The sequence below is a fragment of the Aethalodelphis obliquidens genome, unplaced genomic scaffold (genome assembly GCF_003676395.1).
Source record: "Aethalodelphis obliquidens isolate GAN/ISIS:26980383/991018 unplaced genomic scaffold, ASM367639v1 scaffold5, whole genome shotgun sequence".
Classification (NCBI taxonomy): domain Eukaryota; kingdom Metazoa; phylum Chordata; class Mammalia; order Artiodactyla; family Delphinidae; genus Aethalodelphis; species Aethalodelphis obliquidens.
The window spans coordinates 12,577,052-12,595,480 of record NW_020837949.1 but is presented as its reverse complement, the minus strand read 5'-3'; the positions used below and the strand labels follow the sequence as shown (position 1 = coordinate 12,595,480).

The 18,429-nt window shown below is 48.8% G+C and overlaps 1 protein-coding gene across 1 annotated transcript in view; it reads left to right on the top strand.

Annotated features, from left to right (window-relative positions):
• The window catches only part of TMEM178B (transmembrane protein 178B), a 367,779-nt gene that overhangs the window by 311,929 nt on the left and 37,421 nt on the right, over positions 1 to 18,429 (top strand). The window contains exon 4 of the mRNA XM_027101712.1: positions 16,300 to 16,437. Coding sequence (XP_026957513.1) covers positions 16,300 to 16,437 — 138 coding nt within the window. The remainder of the gene's footprint in view (positions 1 to 16,299; positions 16,438 to 18,429) is intronic.

Genomic DNA, 18,429 nt, shown 5'->3' with positions numbered 1-18,429 from the left:
AAAAAAAAAAAAAAAAAAAAAAAAAAAAAAAATCCGTGATCCATTTATTTATTTATTTTTTCTAACTTGGAGGTAAACCAAACACACTAGTTCTCCTGGAAGAACCGAAAAAAAATGTTTTTGCCCAATGATTCCTGTTTGGTTCTGGGTTTTCACTCATCTGCCGATGACCCTGGCCTTACTAATAGGCACATTGCTGGAACGGGCTTTGATAGGCTGCCACAGAACAAAGATAACGTCGAGGGCAGAGGGAGAGAGTGTGCACACGGGGCCAGAGGGGTGGGCTTGCTCTTCTCTTGCAGAACCAAAGTACATAACAAGCATTTACTTAACAAAAGACCCAACAGCCAAACACTGGCAAAATCCCAAAGCGACTGACTACACGTGAAGCATGAAAAATGTTTCCAGTCACGTGAGACATTTCAAGCATGGAAAGCAAACCATACATAATGGAAAACATTTGAAAACATAAGAGTGAAGCCATTAGGCATCAGTTTTCAACAAAAGGAGTAGGAAAGGCTTTTTCTCACCCACTGGCTGTAAGTGAGTAGTGTACTGTCAACGGTGCGTGGCACGTAGTAAGGGACAAAGAAGCGTCAGCTCCTTTCTCCCTTGATAACTCATCGTCTGGGAGACGGTGTGGGCTCCTACTCATTCGGGTGCCTACAGAATGGAATAGACATTCATTCCTTCATCCTGTGGGGTTTTGGCGCTCCTACTGTGTATTAGATGCTCTGAGAGACACAGAGAAGAAATGATGCTGTCCCAGTTCCTGAGCGACTGAATGACCACACCACACATGGCAGACAGCAGGAGAGAAGACCCAAGGCTTTCTGGACCAGCAGCCTTCTCGAGGGAAGGGCTAGTGTCTTACCCATCTTTGTAGAACAATACCTGGACGAGGCATGGAGCTCTGTGGGTGATGAACAAATGAATGAGTCAGTGAATGGATGAATGTGCCCTAAGTAAGAGGTCGGCCCACAGGTATGCTCCATGCTGGGTACTTCCTACAGAATGTGTCTTTCTGGGTAGAACTCCCCAAGAGAGTTTCAGAGAAGATGGAGTTCTGAGCTGAGCGCTGCATGGCTTTGGAAGAAGAAAGATATATGCTCACCCGTGTGCTCACCCATTTTCTAACCCTCCTCCCATCTACCAAGCTTCGTATGTGTAAATCGTGTGTCTGTTTCTAGACTTTACTTTCCCAACACTTGCATAGCACTTACTTTGGGCCAGCCTCTAAGTGATATAAAAATATCATCGTCATAACAGTCTTTGAGGATAACTGTTATTATCCCTGCTCGCAGATGGGGAAGCTGAGGCACGGAGCCGTGAAGGTCACATGGCTAGTAAGTGGTAGATCTGGAATTCAAGCCCAGATCGTCTGACCCTCAGGCTCAGCGTTTCTCACCGCCAGGCTCTGCTGCCCTCAAGTGCCTTCAAGTGGAAGCAGGGACTTGGCTGCGTTTGGGTGTGAGTCTGCTCTTTTGATCTGGATAAGACTCAGAGCACATGAATGGGTGTTGCCTCTGATACCTTCGGGTTCATCCTCTCTGCTAATTCTTTCTCCTCTGCATAGAAATACAGGCAAGTCTTAAAGACTTTAGGAAAAGAAAAGTCCCCCTCACTCCACATTCCATCCTAAGTGTCTCTCCGTTTCCCTCCTCTTCACTAGAGTCAGGCCACCTGAAAGCAGAGTGTCAAAGAGTGACTTTTATTTCCTTACCTCCTATTCGTTCCTAGGAACTCAGTGAGGTCGACTTCCACTCAAGGAGCCTATGCCAAGGTCGCGGGGACCTCCTAGCTGTGAACCTAGTGAGCTCTGTGTGGAAGAGACCATGCCAGTCTTGTGAATTGCAGTGTTCCGTGTGGCTGGCACAATGCCTGGCACACAGTCGGTGCTCGGCAAGCCTTTCTGACTGTTTTCTGACATGAGGTCTTATTTGATCTCAGCATCATTAGCCATCATTGAAACCTTTCTTCCTTTCCCTCCCGGGATGACCCTTATGCCGGATTTTGCCCCGCCCTTCTTAGGCACCCATTCTCATTCTTCTTCTCTTCCTCTTCTCATCCCTTAAATCTTGATGTTCAAATTCTGTCCTTCACCTTTGTCTCTTCTCACTTTTATGAGAAGTACCATAAGGGACATCTCCAGTTAGATGTCTGTTAAATGCTTAACAAACTGACCTTAGCATCCTCTCTTCTCCTACGAGACCTGCCCTTCACATTCTTTCTCCCATCCCCCTCCAAAAAGTGAATAAAAATAAAACTGAATTCAAACAGAGGAGCAACCCTCTCTGCTGCTTCTTTTACTCTGTATCTGGGTCAATGACATCATCATTTTCCCCCTTATCTAAGCCAGAGACCTGGGGGTCCTCAGTGATGTGTCTCCTTCATCTCTCATATTTAGCTAGTCACCAATTCCTATGAATTCTACTGCTTTTCTTTCCCTAAGTTGAAAGAGAACTTAGCTGGTTATACCAAGTACTTCTTTGCTTCCAAACAATCACTAGGATTTATCACGTGGCTCTAAGTCAGCGTGTTACACTAATAATTGGGAAGAGAAAGATATCCTACAGGATTATGTAGAATGTGTCGTCTACCTGCTGTTCCTCAAGTATGCTAAGCAGATTCCTGCCTGAGTGCTTTTGCTTCTCCTATTCCCTCTTCCTGGAATGCCTTTCCCTCAGATATCCACCTGTCTGTTCCCGCACTTCCTCAGGTATCTGCTGAAGTGTCACTTTATTAAGATCATTTCTAACCTCCCTCTGTTAATTAGCGACTCCCCCACTTCTGCCCCATTACATTTCATCCCTGTCACCTACTTTATTTTTCTTTCTAGCATTTATCGCCACCTGTCATGGTGTGATACGTATGCGTATATGGAAATTGTCTCTCTCCCTGGAAAGTACCTTTCATTGAAGCCAGGGACCCAGTTTTGTTGTTGAACATAGCTGCTGCTTGCTAAACATGCAGTGAATGAATAAATGAGTATAAGTTGACCCCAGAGAGGGAATTTCTGTTGATGAATTGTTTTTAGGTGGAGGGTATGATATACTTTTAGTTTCCTACAGAGGCCCTTTTCTTGGCAAGATCTTTATCTGAATGAGATTTAACCATTTGCCAAAGAAGCCTGGGTCACAGGAAGCCTCCAAAAACAAGCCAGGGGAGCCACAGAGGAAGGCATAAGGGGAAAGAGAGGTCATCCAAGTCCACTCACTCACTACTGATCACTGCCGAGCGTCCCCTTACCAGGGAGAGACCCAGAGTGGGGGATGGGAGGTTGACCACACAGAGGAGGCGGCTCTGTGTCTCATGCCCGGGACTCCCAGCCTTGTGGGAGGCGTACAGCCTCCCTTGGTTTATGTTACCTGCTTGAGTTATGATCATTCAACACTCCTCAGAAATGGCCCCAGGATGTAGTGTTAGTGTTTTGATAATGTACCCATTGTTTCTGAATTGTGCTCCGTGTCTTGAGCTAAAGACAGGCTGGCATATTGCAAAAATGGGGCTGAGTATCACAGCTGCTAGAGCAGAATCATCTGGTCTACCCCCAGACCTCCAGGCAGGAAAGGTATGATTATCCCCATTTCAGAAAGTAGAGGAACCCTGCAATTATAGGACTTACCTAAAGTAATAGAACTAGTAGCAGGGGTCAAAGACCAGATCTCCTGTTGCCCGGGGCAATGCGCACCCACTATTCCATGGTCCTTACTACCACAAAGCACCCTTTTTTTTTTTCTGTCACACTGCCTGTTCCTGCCACCCCATGCACATGGGCTTTGGAAAACCTCTCTGCTTATATGTGGCCAGAGGCAAGCACACACTTCTTAGGCCCTTCATTATCATACTTCTAAATTAGAAAACAAAATTGGCCTGGATTGCAAATTTAAAGACTTGGGGAAGGGCCAGGGAGGGGGAGAAGTTATTTGTCTTGGATTTCCCGTGTTGTTTGTAATGACCAGTGTGTCCTGAGACTGCTAACTACACATTAGAGGATACCAGTAACGCCCCCTGGGTGCCCTGTGTTTGTTCCTCTGCCTTGCAGCCTGCCAGTGAACATAAATGATCACTGGTATTTGTGGTGGCACTTTACAGTTTACACGTACAGTTTACATCTGTTGTCACAGATGTCACTTGGTCAATGACTCCAAGAGACTGCAGAGCAAAGGGACTAAAAGCCTGGGTTTTGGAGTCTCCTACTTGCAAGCTGCCTGACTTGGGGCAAGTTACTTATTATCTCATCAATAAAAGGAGCATTATAAACTCATCAGTTTGTTGGGAAGATTAAATGGGATAAGGTATAGGAAGTGCTTAGGACATGCCTGACTCATGAAAAATGCTGGCTGTATTGTTACCATTCTTGTTTCAGATATGACTTGTATAAGATCATTTTTAACCAATTTATTGAAAAGGCTGCATCTACAACTTTTATTCTCACTACCACCCTTTTAGCCCTATTCTGTCTAATCTCCCGTTCTTAGTTGACATCTATAGGAGATTCCCACAGTTTCTTTGGGTAACCTTCAGGTATTAGTAAACTTGCATTTGTAGATGTTAACATTTGAGTCGGATCTAGTATCAGAATGTCGGTCTTGTATCTGGTTTAAATCTTCTCCCTTCCCCAGTGCATGGGCTTGGCCCCCTCCTGGAAACGTGCCGTAAGAAAGAAGGTCTGTTCTGCTCCTTCTTCAGCATTGTTCCACCTGCCCCCCTTTAGCTATACTACTACTGCTTCCTCTAGGGTTGGGGCGGGGCGGGGCGGGGGGGGGGGGCGTCGAGAGAACGATGGGTAAAAGGCCCGCGGGGTCTTGTTTGCCTGGTGGCGTTGCTGTCTCTTGGTGCCCTGCATGCAGCAAGGCCCCAGTGCTGATCTGTCTCTTGCAGGGCAGCTTTGTGATTCCTTTGGAAAAGGTTCTCAGTGACTGACCACACCTCATCGTCTCCTGATGTGGGCAGTGCACCTTCCAGCTGACCTGGTCCCACTCCTTCCTCAGCCCCCAATTTTGGTGCTACCCCTCATAGGACTCTGTTGCAGTCATCACACCCTACCAGGTGAAGCTCTTGGGTCGCGTCTTTTCTAGGAACCTTTAGTGTTCGTTGGCCTCCGCTTGGCCCGTGGAGAAAGCACAGGATCGTTCCCCAGCCAGACTCTGGATGTGTAGCTTTGTCTTTGCTTTCACGGGCAACTCTAACCGGCTTCTCGCCTCATCTTTTCGTGCCACACGTAGGTACCATGCCCTGTGTCCTCTAAACTCTAGGGTACCTGTGTGCCGCTCTCCAAATGGTTCTCTCAAGGGCCCTTTTCTTGGCTTGAGGAGGTGGTGCTGGGAGTGGGGAAGCTATCGTGGGAGGAAGGGAAACACGCAGCCCTCTGCTGACTCTCTTCTAAGAACCCTCCCTCTTCAGTCTCTGCCCCCTAATCTCCTTCTGTGTGTAAACTGAAGGTGGGGAGTACACTGCAAGTTGCAAAACCCTCGTAGCAAGTTCTGCCCAATGTCTTACCCTTCTCTTTAGAAAATGCTGGGCTTCCCTGGTGGCGCAGTGGTTGAGGGTCCGCCTGCCGATGCAGGGGACACAGGTCTGTGCCCCGGTCCGGGAGGATCCCACATGCCGCGGAGCGGCTGGGCCCGTGAGCCATGGCCGCTGAGCCTGCGCGTCCGGAGCCTGTGCTCCGCAACGGGAGAGGCCACAACAGTGAGAGGCCCACGTACCGCAAAAAAAAGAAAAAAACCCCAAAAAACAGAAAGTGCTGTCCAGTATATGCACTACCAAATGTAAAATAGATAGCTCGTGGGAAGCAGCCGCATCGCACAGGGAGAGCAGCTCGGTCGTTTGCATCCACCTAGAGGGGTGGGATAGGGACGGTGGGAGGGAGACGCAAGAGGGAAGGGATATGGGGATATACGTATGCATATGGCTGGTTCACTTTGTTATACAGCAGCAACTAACACCATTGTAAAGCAATTGTACACCAGTAAAGATGTTAAATAAATAAATGCTGTGTTGCCAACACAGCAAATTCAAAAAACAAAAAAGTGCTGTCCATTGAAATATCATGCAAACTGTAATCCAATTTAAAATGTTCTACTAGCCCCATTAACTGTGTAAAAAGAAATAATAACACTAATTTTCATCACGTATTTTATCTACTCTAGTATATCCCAAATACTGTCACATCAGCATGTAATCAGTGTACAGATTATTCCGATATTTCATGAAAACTCATACCGTCTTGGACAGCTGGTGTGTATTTTACATGTACGTGTCTCAGCCCAGGTGCTTGATGACGATTTCAAGTCCTCAGCTCCCACGTGTAGCCCTGGCTGCCGTACGGCCCACACAGCTGGAGAACGTGGAGGGAGCAGGGGGCTCTCCATCCACTGTTCTCTGCCCCGTTGTTGTTCTCTCTGTATCGTTCTTAGGCCTCAGAACTAAGAGTTTGGTGTGACCTGTACGCTGCATCCCAGCCAACACGGGGAGAACTGGGCCTCAGATGCAGGTCTTCTGACATCAAGTTCAGTGTTTTGTTTATCTCTACACCATTGTGTCATTCAAACAGAAATTGCTGTGCTTGTTCCTGGGAACCTCATTAGTGGAAGGGACGTTTGAGGGTGAGAAGATTGCTACAGAGACATTCGTGTGAGCCATCTGAGGTTCTCAGGTATCTGCAAGGTGCCTAGCCCCTAAAGCATGGGATCTAGTCAGAGAGAGAGTACTGAGGGGCCCCGCACACCTCCCTGACGGCATCCCATGCGGAAAGAATGGCAGCAGAGGGCAGCGACATCTTAGAGCCCCATTCCTGTGCTGGCCTGAGCTGGAGCTGCCAGGTAAAGAAAGCACTGCCCTCTGATGGCAAGTATTCCACAGTCCATACTGTTGGCCAAAGAGCAGCTTGGCAAGTCTTGCTTTCACTGTTGAAAAGACTGAAGAAACTACTGAGTGGCAGTGTGTCTTTAAGAAGGGGGTACTCATGAGAAGGAATCTGCGGCCAGGCCTGAGATCAGCGTCTCCTATCAGTTCGGTTGCCTCATCATTTGTACTTAGAACTTTAAAAAGCAGTAAAGCTCACATCTCCCAGAGAACTCAACGTTTCATTGTTAAAGGAATTCATTCTCATTGTAGGAAAGAACAAACAAAACCCCAAACATCACAACCCAGAAAGGCTCCCTGTTAGCATCTGGGGTACTTCTCCCTTGCGTCTCCCACGTGGGTGTACGTGCGTGGATGCACGTACGTACGCCCGCAGCCTAGGGGTTGTATGGAATAGATAAGCTTGTGCATTATTTTTCATTTAATATTCTGTTGTGAACTTTTCCCTGGTCATTGACATTCTCCACGAGAGTAATTTTAACAGCTGAATAATATTCCATTACATTTTACTGAATGTTAAATTCTCTTCTGGGGTTTGAAGCGGCACGGAGTCGAATGGAAAGGGCATGGGCAGAGGGAGGCCGTTTCCCAGGCCTGCCTCTGCCTGGCTGTGTGACCTTGATCGACTGAAATTCCATTGTCTCCATAGCTAAGTCTACAAAATGAGAGAAATAGTATCTTCCTTATAGAGCCATTGCGAGGCTTCACAGGCGTGTCCCATGTAAATTGCCCAGCCCAGCGCCTTGCGCATAGTAGATGCACAATAAACGCTCATTCCTATTTATCTTCCTCTTCCCCAGGCCTTTCACATTCTTTGCAATCAACCGATTCTCAGGCGCCTGCAGCATGTTTCTGGAAAGCATAGTGCTCTCTAGGGTGCCCACGTGTCTTAAAGCTCCTATCTTCCCATTGCCTTGTGGGGACCCTCTGGGGACACATTCTTGCCACCCCGATTTCTGTCCTCTGCACTCAGAGCAGCTGTCAGTGACACGTGATCTAGAGGAGGAGAGTTGGGAGCTTCTCTAGGGTGGAATAGCGACTGTATTGGTTTAGCTCGTCGTGCCCGGCTGGAAGACCCCCGAGGACAGAGAACTGGGCACCCAGTGGGTCTACTCGTGTGTATCTGGTTGGCTGCACTGTAGTTTCCTTCTCATCGTTCCTGTCTGCAGTTTCTGCTGTTGGCTCAGCAGTGTGGCAGCAGGGAGGAGGGAGTCATTCTTGAGGGTTTTTTTGTTTGGGACTCTGCCTCTCGGTTCTGGGTTTTTTCCCCATTCTTTCTTCTCTCCAGGCACTTGCTTTAGCTGCTGACCTAGCTTTCTTTCATCAGGCGGGTACAAATGTTGCAATTTGCCTTCCCTTGTCTTGACAATGGATGTGATTTGTATATGCTATATCACATAATGTCCCTATTTATGGCAGCTCTCTAATCCGGAGGTAGGGTTGAGGAGCAGGAAGCGCCAAGCCCGTCTTCTGACCCAAAAACCACTTCTCATTTCTACAGCAGCTACCTTCCCCCACGATCTCTTCCAGACTTGTGGGGACAGCACAGAAAGGTCTGTTGGGATCGTGATCTGTGGGGTTTCACATGTGCTCATTAAACTTTATGGTAAGGAGCCCCCATGTTGCATGGCTCTGTGCGATCGGAAACCTAACCTATGTTGATGATGTTTCTTTTCTTTGTGTACACAAAAAAACAAAAGCAAAAAATTACGTTGAATTGTTAAGCAATAATTAATGCTGGCTTTTAAAAAATAAGGTTGGAGGAGAGAGAAGTTGGCTTCAAGTCACAATGACGTTTGAGTCACTGGAGTGGGTGGAGTTGGGTAAGCGCGTCCTCTTCATTCTGCTTTAGTCCGTGGTGCATACAGTTTTAGTAATCATCACAAGGTGGGATCTCACTTAGCAGACATTTATTGAGCACCTGCTTTTGCCGGGCAACGCGCTGGGGACTGGGAAGGCAAAATAAATGAGACACGACCACAGCCCTGAACAAGCTCACATTTGCTGGAGGAAGGGAGACATAAATAATTACAGTAAGACGTGATAAGTGTTGGAGGAATGATTATCAGCCACGTGCTACAGGAGCCTGGAGCACTGGACGCCAGTGTCGGCTAAAGCACCTTAGAAGCCTCCCAGACATTTACTTTTTAGGGAAATTTTAAGGATGATGAGAAGCTTGCGTGGTGGAACATGTGGGCAGCCATGTTGGCAGAGAGCACAGCGTCATCAAGGAAAGGGAGGAAAATGCCAAGCCTTTCAGAGAACTGCAGTGTTTTCATGACCGGAACACGGGGCTCTTGGAGAAAGGTGGAGGCACAGGGATGGGCAGAGGACACTTTCTTATGGAAACGCAAGAACTATTTTGTTTTCCCATAAAAATGGTTTCTTAAATACAACTACATCACGATGCTGAACCGACTTATACTCTGGAAGAAAGCCATAGGCAAAACCTTTTAATCATATATACAAAGAAGACATCAACATAGGTTCCTACTCCAGATTTGTGCGCTACTTCTCTGTTTCACTGTTAACTAATTAGATCACTGAAAAGTTATGGTCTTGCCCCATGCCTCTTCCTTTTAGATCAGTACAGTGCTCAATGCTAGAGCCCAGGTTTCAAGCAGCCTCTATGGCCCCCAGCACCTCTGCTATTAGCTGCCGTGGCCTCTAGATGTTTTGGGTCCCCCAAGGATAAGGAGCATCACCACTCCAGGGTGGATGCATCTCAATATTAACAAATAGATGCATAAAGCCTTCACCTCAGCCTCTCCTGGTACCCGAGAGAGGTACAAGAACAGACCCCAGAAACCTGTTCCCTCTGGGTACCAAATCCTTAATTAGGGGCTAACCCCAACATGCCGCTTAGCTCTTGTGTGCTCTTGCACAACACGTGTGAGAGATGCGGTGTATGAAAAAAGAGAACAGCTTTAATTTAAGTGTCTTCCATTTCTGTTTACATCTGTATAGCTCTAGCTTTGTGCCAGGTATTATTCTAAGCAGTTTATACATAATAACTTATTTAATCCTCTTAATAACCCTTTGAAGTAGGCACTGTTATAACCTCCCATTATAGAGGTGGAAACAGATCCAGAGAGAGGGACTAACGTGCTCAAGTTCACGCAGCCAGTACACGGCAGAGCCAGGATTTGAATCAGGGAAGCCTGATTCCAAGAATCCGTGCTTGCATCCGCATCTGTTGAATCTCTGTGTGGTTACCCAGAATCAAGCCCCACTTCCTTCAGAGATGGTTGCTGTGCAGTAATTGGTTCCTGGAATATTCCTTCCCCTGTGAATCAGTTTGTCCTGAGTTGATCCCACGGCTAACATGTTCATCGCCCAACTATCTCTCTCCACTTCTAACCTTCCAGACTGATCCCTTGGGGCAAAAGCACTGAGTTCTGTCCTCACCACCTTGCTCTGCCCTCCAATTCTTGTGACCTTGAACCCCAAAGGGACTGATTAATTTGTGAATGCATGTCCAGCTACCAGGGCATCCTTGTAGCCAAGGCAGTGCTCATCTCAGGCAGAGGTGCCTCGCGTGGCCAGCAGAAGAGGACCATGACCTTGTTGGTTTCGCCATACTCTTCACCCTGGACCGTTAATACAGTGTCTGCCCTCCCCATCACCTGTCTTTACTGACACAGCAAGGTCTAACCCATACTTATCCCGACCATCTCTGTTTTTTTAATGAGAAGAAAATCCCAGCCCTCATCAGTTTTTTTGTACTGAGTTCTTTAAAGAGCAAATAGAAAGAAATTCAGAGCCCATATATATTTTCCTTCTCTGAATGGTGTTTATTTAAATGCAGATATCCTGGTTTCCTATCTAGAGTTGCAAGCAATACCTTTCAATTTAAATGTTAATAGGAGTGTAAACTTCAAAATAAAAATTTTTCCACGAGGGAGAACGGCTTTTTTCTGCTTCTGTTTAATGGTTCTCCTGGTTTTCCTCCTCCTCTGTCCTCATCATCCACCCGCTTCTGCCCGCTCCTTTCCACTGCACTGAGCTAAATTCTTTTTCTAGAAAGTTTAGAATGCACCTTTCTCATTTCGAACATTAGAATGTCAAACATTACGGTCGTGGAATACAGATATTAGACTCAAACCCAACACAATTCATGAGAAGATTTTTCTTTATCTCAGCCTTTGCCTGCCCAACTCACTATTCCAAGTTCTTTCCAAGGGGATTATTCTTAGGCTGACCCTGCAGAATATTTTCCCATGGCTTCAGATAGTTGAGTTAGGTTTTCTTTTTCCTTTTCTTTTTCCTTTCCTCCCCCCACCTCACCTCCTTCCCTCCCTCCCTCCTTGCCTCCTTCCTTCTTTCTACAAAAAGGCAGGAAAAGACGGGGAAAGAAATAACAGTTGACCCTTGAACAACACAGTTTTGAACTACATGGGTCCACTTATTCGCGGGTGTTTTTCAAGAGTACATACTACAGCAGCACAACATGCGTGGTTGACTAAATCCACGGATGCAGAACCGTGGATTCAGAGAAGCTAAGTGTACAGAGGGCCGACGATAAGTTATACGTGGATTTTCCACTGTGCGGGGCGTCGGTGCCCCAACTCCCCTCTTTGTTCAAGGGTTAACTGTACAAGCTATGTAAATTCCTGGGTGCAAAGTACTGCTGTGAGCACAGTGAGAAATCACAAAGAGTAAAAAAGGCAGTTTCTTACTCCTAAAGAAATGAAATTGACACATGGGCTAATGCAGGAATGGGCAGGAATGGGGCCATCTATATGTGGGTCATTCCATAGGCAGAGTGGCCTTTGGGATTTTCTCAAATGCAAATAAAAAACAACAAAGATTTAAAGATAATCAAAATAATATCTAATGCCTTAAATCCAAATATGGTGACTATAATAACCTTTATAAAGACATCGTGGACCAAATTTTGTGTGTGAATGTGATATCTGGCTTCATCTTCTTTTATTTTTTTATTTTCTCTTTCCTTCATTTCCTTGTTGATTATTTTTATCCTGTTATACTGTGTGCATTTTGTAAGACTCCTAAATATTTTGGAACAAGATAGGACTGTTAATCCATAAATTAGAATTGATTTTATAATATTAATTTCAGTGATTTTGATTCCATTATTATAAGGTATTATTTTTGTTCTTCAGAGAGTTCTTTTCAATAGTATCCTGTTCGTATTTCATGGAGGCACACTGTGTTTCTTCTCTTGTCTCTTGGGGATATTAATAATTTTTTAATTTATTTAAAAAAATTTTTATACAACTTTTAAAGATTACTTTCCATTTACAGTTACTGTTAAATATTGGCTATATTCCCCATGTTGTACAGTACATCCTTGAGCTTATCTTACACCCAGTAGTTTGTTTCTCCCACCCTCACCCCTGTATTCCCCCTGCCATCCCCCCACTGGTAAGCACTAGTTTGTTCTCTGTATCTGTGAGTCTGCTTCTTTTTTGTTATATTCACTAGTTTGTTGTATTTTTTAGATTCCACATATAAGTGATGTCATACAGTATTTGTCTTTCTCTGTCTGGCTTGTTTCACTTAGCATAATGCCCTCCAAGTCCATCCATGTTGCTGCAAATGGCAAAATTTTGTTATTTTTTTTATAGAATACTGAGTAGTATGCCATTGTGTGTGTGTGTATAAATATATTTATCACATTTTCTTTATTCATCTGTTGATGGACATTTAGGTTGCTTCCATATCTTGACGATTGTAAATAATGCTGCTCTGAACACTGGGGTGCATGTATCTTTTCAAATTAGTGCTTTTGTTCTTTTCGGATATATACCCAGGAGTGGAATTGCTGGGTCATAGGGTAGTTCTAGGTTTAGTTTTTTGAGAACCCTCCATACCGTTTTCCACAGTGGCTGCACAAATCTGCATTGCCACCAACAGTGCACAAGGGTTCCCTTTTCTCCACATCCTCACCAACATTTGTTATTTGTGGTCTTTTTGACGATGGCCATTCTGACGGGTATGAGGTGGTATCTCATTGTGGTTTTGATTTGCATTTCCCAGGAATAATTTTTAATTATTGTTTCTTTTCCCTGCAGTTTGTTTCCTCAAGCTCTTCTCCCAGCTTATAGCTTTTCTCAGGTATTTGGGGCTGCCTGGAAGCCCTGAGTCGGGGGTGGGCTTGCCAATGGGAAGCTTCGCTGTGGCTGCTGGGAGTGGCTGCTTATGCCTCCCTTGCGACACACGGCGGCAATGTGTCTAGATATTTTCTCTTGTGCTGGTCATCACCAGAAAGGTCTCTCCCAGCTTCCAGGCTATAGGGCAAAGGCAGGGCAGTCTGCTTCTGAGAGCCAGGCAGAAGAGGTCTGGGGTCTCAAGGGTAAGCATTCAACGTTCTGTATGTGCACAGACACCTGCTCTGTGCATAATGACCCTCAGCTGTGCCGGCCAGCCCTCACCTGAGCTTGTCAGCCCCCAGTCCTAAGTATGCCCACTCCACCCTGGGGGGTGCGGGAAAGGGGGTAGCCCCAGAGGTGTAGAGTGGGTGAGGGGAGCTAGGGTTCTAGTTCCAGCTCAGACAACTTGTACCAAATCCTTGTTTTATCTCCCTCCCCTCTGCTTAACTTCCTGATGCCAGTTCCTGAGCCTTTTGGGGATTTGGCAAGATGGTTTCCAGCTTCCCCCCTGCTGGCTCTCGCCTTAGCTCTGTAGTTCTGCTGAGGCGATTATACTGTCTCTCAGCTTTACGGTTTCCAATCTTCTGTTGCCGCTGTCTCCTTTCCTAGTTTCCCCTTCTGTGTGAATTTCTGTCTTAAAAAAAAAAAATCTTGTAACTATAATCCTGGCTTAATTTGGGAGGAAGAAATACTAGATACATTAATTACATTTTAACTTCACTTTCCCACACAACTCAATAACCCAACTCACTCCTTTTTTTAGTTCACGGGTTTGAGACTGTTAATAAATTATGTAACTTCTTTAAATCCTGCAAAATAGGAATATTTCTTGTCCTGCCTACCTTATAAGTTGTTGCTGCAGCTGCCCTGAGTTACCACGTGGGTCTGAGGGCAAAATAACCAGCCGTACTTGCATGGCTCTAGCAAAATCAGGCTCATAGGGTGATGGTGAATATCCTCCCAGGTCAGTGAAAATACTCAGACCTGGCCTCTGGTTTTCATCCTTCTTTCCAGATCAACAACTTAACGTGACCCTCAGCTTTTGTTGACCAAGCCTTTGGGAGACAGCAGAGTGTACCTAGTCTGTGTTGGAGGCACACCCCTCCCTGACCTGGGACACAGATGACTATTATCTGTCTCAGGACTTTTGGAAGAGGAATTATTCTCTCCATTTCCCTTCCTGCCTTTTGCTCTGTTTTCTTCTAAGTAAAGCACTCTGCTTTCGTCCACCAACAGCAATACGCTTCCCTCTTTTAATGGTTTGCATTTCTCTTTTCCTGCCCAGCGCGCTTTTCCATCCCTGGCCCAAGTGCACACACCTTACAGGACCCCGTCTCCATTCAGTCCCCCAGGCAGTACCTTTGCTCCCATGGGTCTGCACAGCCCAGGGGCCGGTACCGGCCAAGTGCAGCTGGAAGGGGCTCTGGGGCTTCCGCAGGTTGGTCCTCTCTAGTGCTGGCAGAGGGGCCGAGATTTTTCCTGGAAACCCTCCAGTTACTGAAAAGGCAACCATTGGTTTCACAGGGGTATAGAAGAAAAATTTCCTGACCTGTTTAAGGGAATATAAATCTCCTTTAGACTGAAAATACCCTGACCTCTCTTTTCCCATTCCCATCACCTGCTTGCCCTTGACTACAGTGGAGAGTGGAGGGAGCCCCCAGAGCAAAGAGTAACGGATGTGACTGCTGCCTGGCTGCGGCGGGCACTCCGGGTCGGCAGGGGTGGGGAGGACCAAGGAGAACTCAGTAAAGCAGGAACGGGCTCTCTGTGGATTTCTGCCTCTGTGACAGGGCCCTGTCAGGTCCCCCCACCTCCTCGGGGAGGCTCTGCTGCTGTTCTCCTTCCCACCCACCCCCACCCCCCAACCAGCTTCCTCCCTGGAGGGCGGGGAGGCGGCTTCCAGTGTCTGATATTCAGTGTCAGGGCAAGGCTCGTGGACCACATCCGTCTCCAGCGTGAGGGTGGCGGCAGGGAGGGCAGGAGGCCTCAAGCCAAACTGTGCCAGGGATCCTCTGTTTGCTCTGCACTGGAGTGGCAGAGAGGCAGAGAAGGGACGTGATGCCTGTGAGATGCTCCCCATGGAAACCTGGGTGTTCGTTTCCCGGGGGTGAGAAGAGACCGTCCGTGCTTGCTTGGATGTGGGGGGTTGAGGGGGGGTGGGGATTGGTGTAGTTTGCTGTCCGGTCCTCAGCGTCACACACACACATTCCTCCCTCCCTTCCTCCAAGAGAGGGGAACGCCCGGGGGATCTCCAGGCTGCTCTGAAATCCCCACCTCCCACCCCTTAGGGCAGAGGCCCAGACAAACGGCTCCTGTTGGGAGCCCCGTTGTGGTGTGTTACCCAGGAGGGCGGTAAGAAGGCCGGGCTCCAGGGGAGGCAGGTGCAGGGGGAGGAGGCACTGGAGGGCGGGGCTGGAACTGGGAGGAAGCCAGGCCGAGCCAGTTGCTGAATGAGGCTGACATGGCAGCAGCTCTGCCCTCTCCCTTCTGCTAAAAATACCACCTTTCCAGACGGCCCTCCTCCCCTCTGTGCCTACGCCAGGCTTTGTCTGGCGGGTCAGTGGGGCGCAGAGCGGAGAAGGGCCTGATCTGGAAAACCGGGTTGACCTGAGGAGGCCTCCTCGGGGGTACAGTCTGAGAGCAGGAAGCATGGTGCCCACCCTGCGGCCTCACGTGCACAGGGAGCTGAGACCCTGGGGGCCGGACTGGAGAAGGAGGAAAGCGATGCCACCGGCAGCTTCATGCTCACTCCTGACCTCCTGGGAGACCAGCAAACCCTGGAGGGAAGGGAGAGAGTCCCTGGCAGGTGCAGCCAGACTGCCAGGACCCGACCCAGCCCAGCTCTCACGGTCCATTCGTCTGGTGCTCCCTGCCCGGAGAGGTGACTAATGCTGGATTATGACTGGGGAGCCGCACAGATCTGGGCTTGTCGCCCTGTCCTACCACTCACTGTATGGCTTTCCGCAACTTGCTGCATTTTTCAGATAGGGATAAAGACAGTACATATCTTAGAAGGTTGAGAGAGAAGCCTTGGGAAGAACAGTGCTGTGCCTGGCACAAAGGAGATGTAAAAGAAATGACAGCTATGATGATGATCTCTCCCTGTGCGTATGGACCACGCGGCCCCAGCATGTGTTTGCACGCGAGGAGACAGTCACCACTGGGGGCTCTGTCCTCTGCAGAGGAAGCTTGGTTGTACCACCCTGTCTGTAAAGGGCAGGTGGCCTCCCTGCCCCCGCGCCCGGGGCCGGGGTGCCCTGGACCCTGAGTTCCGGGCTCTGATGCTAACTGTTGTCTGCCTGCTTCCCCGCAGACCTGCGTAGGATGACGGCCGGCTTCATGGGCATGGCGGTGGCCATCATCCTCTTCGGCTGGATCATCGGCGTGCTGGGCTGCTGCTGGGACCGAGGCCTTATGCAGTATGTGGCAGGGCTTCTCTTCCTCATGGGAGGTAAGACTTGGGGGCTGCGGAATTTGGGGGGGGCTCCTGGTTACTGGGATTCCGAGAGAATGGCTGGTGGGCGTGTGGGCGAAGGCCCAGGCTCGGCGGGGCCCTTTCATTCACTCAATCAGCGAACATGTTTAGAGCTCCCCTTAGCCACTCTCCACTGCTGGTCCTTGCACTCGGGCGTCTGCCCACCTGGTGTGGGAAAGACTGTGACGATGGCATTGAGCGAGGTGTCAGATCTGGGGCAAGTGAGAACCCACGTAATACTCGGGCGTTTTATGCACATACTGTACTTTGGGGTGGGCGGCAGGTGCTATCTGGGCAGTTTCCCCTTCAAAAGCATACCTTTACCCTTGATTTATGGGTCTTAATGCCGCTCCGTTTCCAAACGAGGCTCTAAAGGTGGTAAGACGGGGCTAGACCTTCGTCACACGTCTCCCTTACCCTCTATAACTGTCAGGGCCATAGAACCGATCGCACCCTTGTAAAGGGCTGTATATGAGCAGAACTGTGTAGCTATGAGGGAGTAGGCTCCAGTCCACGGGAAGTAAAGGTTAATCCACTATCTACACGTGCCTCTTTTCTCCCTGAGGAGCTGAGATGTGCTTTTTGGTCTCCTGGTTTGAGTCTCAGTCTGAAGCCAAAGCTAACCGTCGGTAGGCCCATCACAGTACACTCCTCGGGGAGAAGTGGGTGGATGACTTGCATGGAGTTAGGAAGAGGGGGAATTGGGCTTGGACAGAGGGAGTTAGAAATGTGTGTGGGGAAAAAGGACAGTGAGTCCCATGCGTGGAAACCACCGTCAGGTAGATGGTAGACACCACGTGAATGGCCCGACTCAGGGTCTCAGCAGGGGCAGGCGGTGGAGGGGTGGGTCTGGCTGGAGAAAGGAGGCGGTATCCTTCTAGGTGGACAGAGAGATCTGGGGTTCAGTGAGTGAGCTGTGGGTTGGGAGAGGAGGAGAGTTGCAGGATTCCACCTCGTGCCTGACCGCTTATCCTTGTTCCCCCAAAGCACAGACACCCTGTGCCTCCCGGATCCTCTGCCGTCAGGGTCAGCTGCCCCTGCCCAGCACTGCCTCCCTGTGGGTCCCACAGCGGCACTTAGGGCAGAGGCTGGGGAGGGAGGGGCACGGTGGCTCCTTCACCCCTCCTTCCGGTCTCCCGCTGAGACGGGGGCCCCCAAAACCAGCCGCACCGCCTTTTCTGCACCCGGGTGTCCTCCTCACTGAAGCGAGGGTCACACTTGGCCCGGGATTTCCATACTTGGTGTTAGCAGCACGGAGTCTTTTTTGTTTCCACCTTCCAGTCAGAATCTTCTGTGGACCCCAAAAAGTGAAAAGATAAAAGTGGAGTGGCTCTGTTTGTAGTGAATGTTCTCTCTAAGACTCTTGTGGTTGTACAGAGATGGGCTCCAGTAAAACGGGGCTTTTCTAAGGCTCTAGAGAGGGCCCCCAGGGATCCGAGAAAAGCTGAGCAAACAGGCCTCGGGCAGAGCAGAAATCCAGGAGCCCTGGGAGCCGATACTCTTTCTCTCTGCCTCTTCCGAGGCGATCGTCATCCCTTGCACGTTCCCCTCTCCAGGCCGGCACTTGGCTCACATCCTGCCCAGGTGCTACGTAAGCCTTCCAACTCTGACAGCTTTCAGAGAAAGAGTGATGGGCCCAGTGGTCCTTCCAGGCCAGGCCACACATCACTGTGACTTGAAGAGGGGGTGGTCCCTGAGACACTTCCCACTCACCTGAGACCCCGGGTAGGAACTCTCCCAGAAGAGGGTGTGGGGCAGACAGTGGGGGGCAGGAGGGTGCCTGGAAGCCCTGTCTCCCATTTGCTAAGATACCGCCCAGGAGCCCTAGGGCTCTGGGGACGCCAGGAAAGCCCTTAGGCTGGACTGGGGACCTGAGGCCCCTCCCCACAGGGAATGAGTGAGGGTGTTGCTTCCCTTCTGCCTGGTTAGTGGTTCTTAATCACCACACAGTCGAATCACCTGCAGACC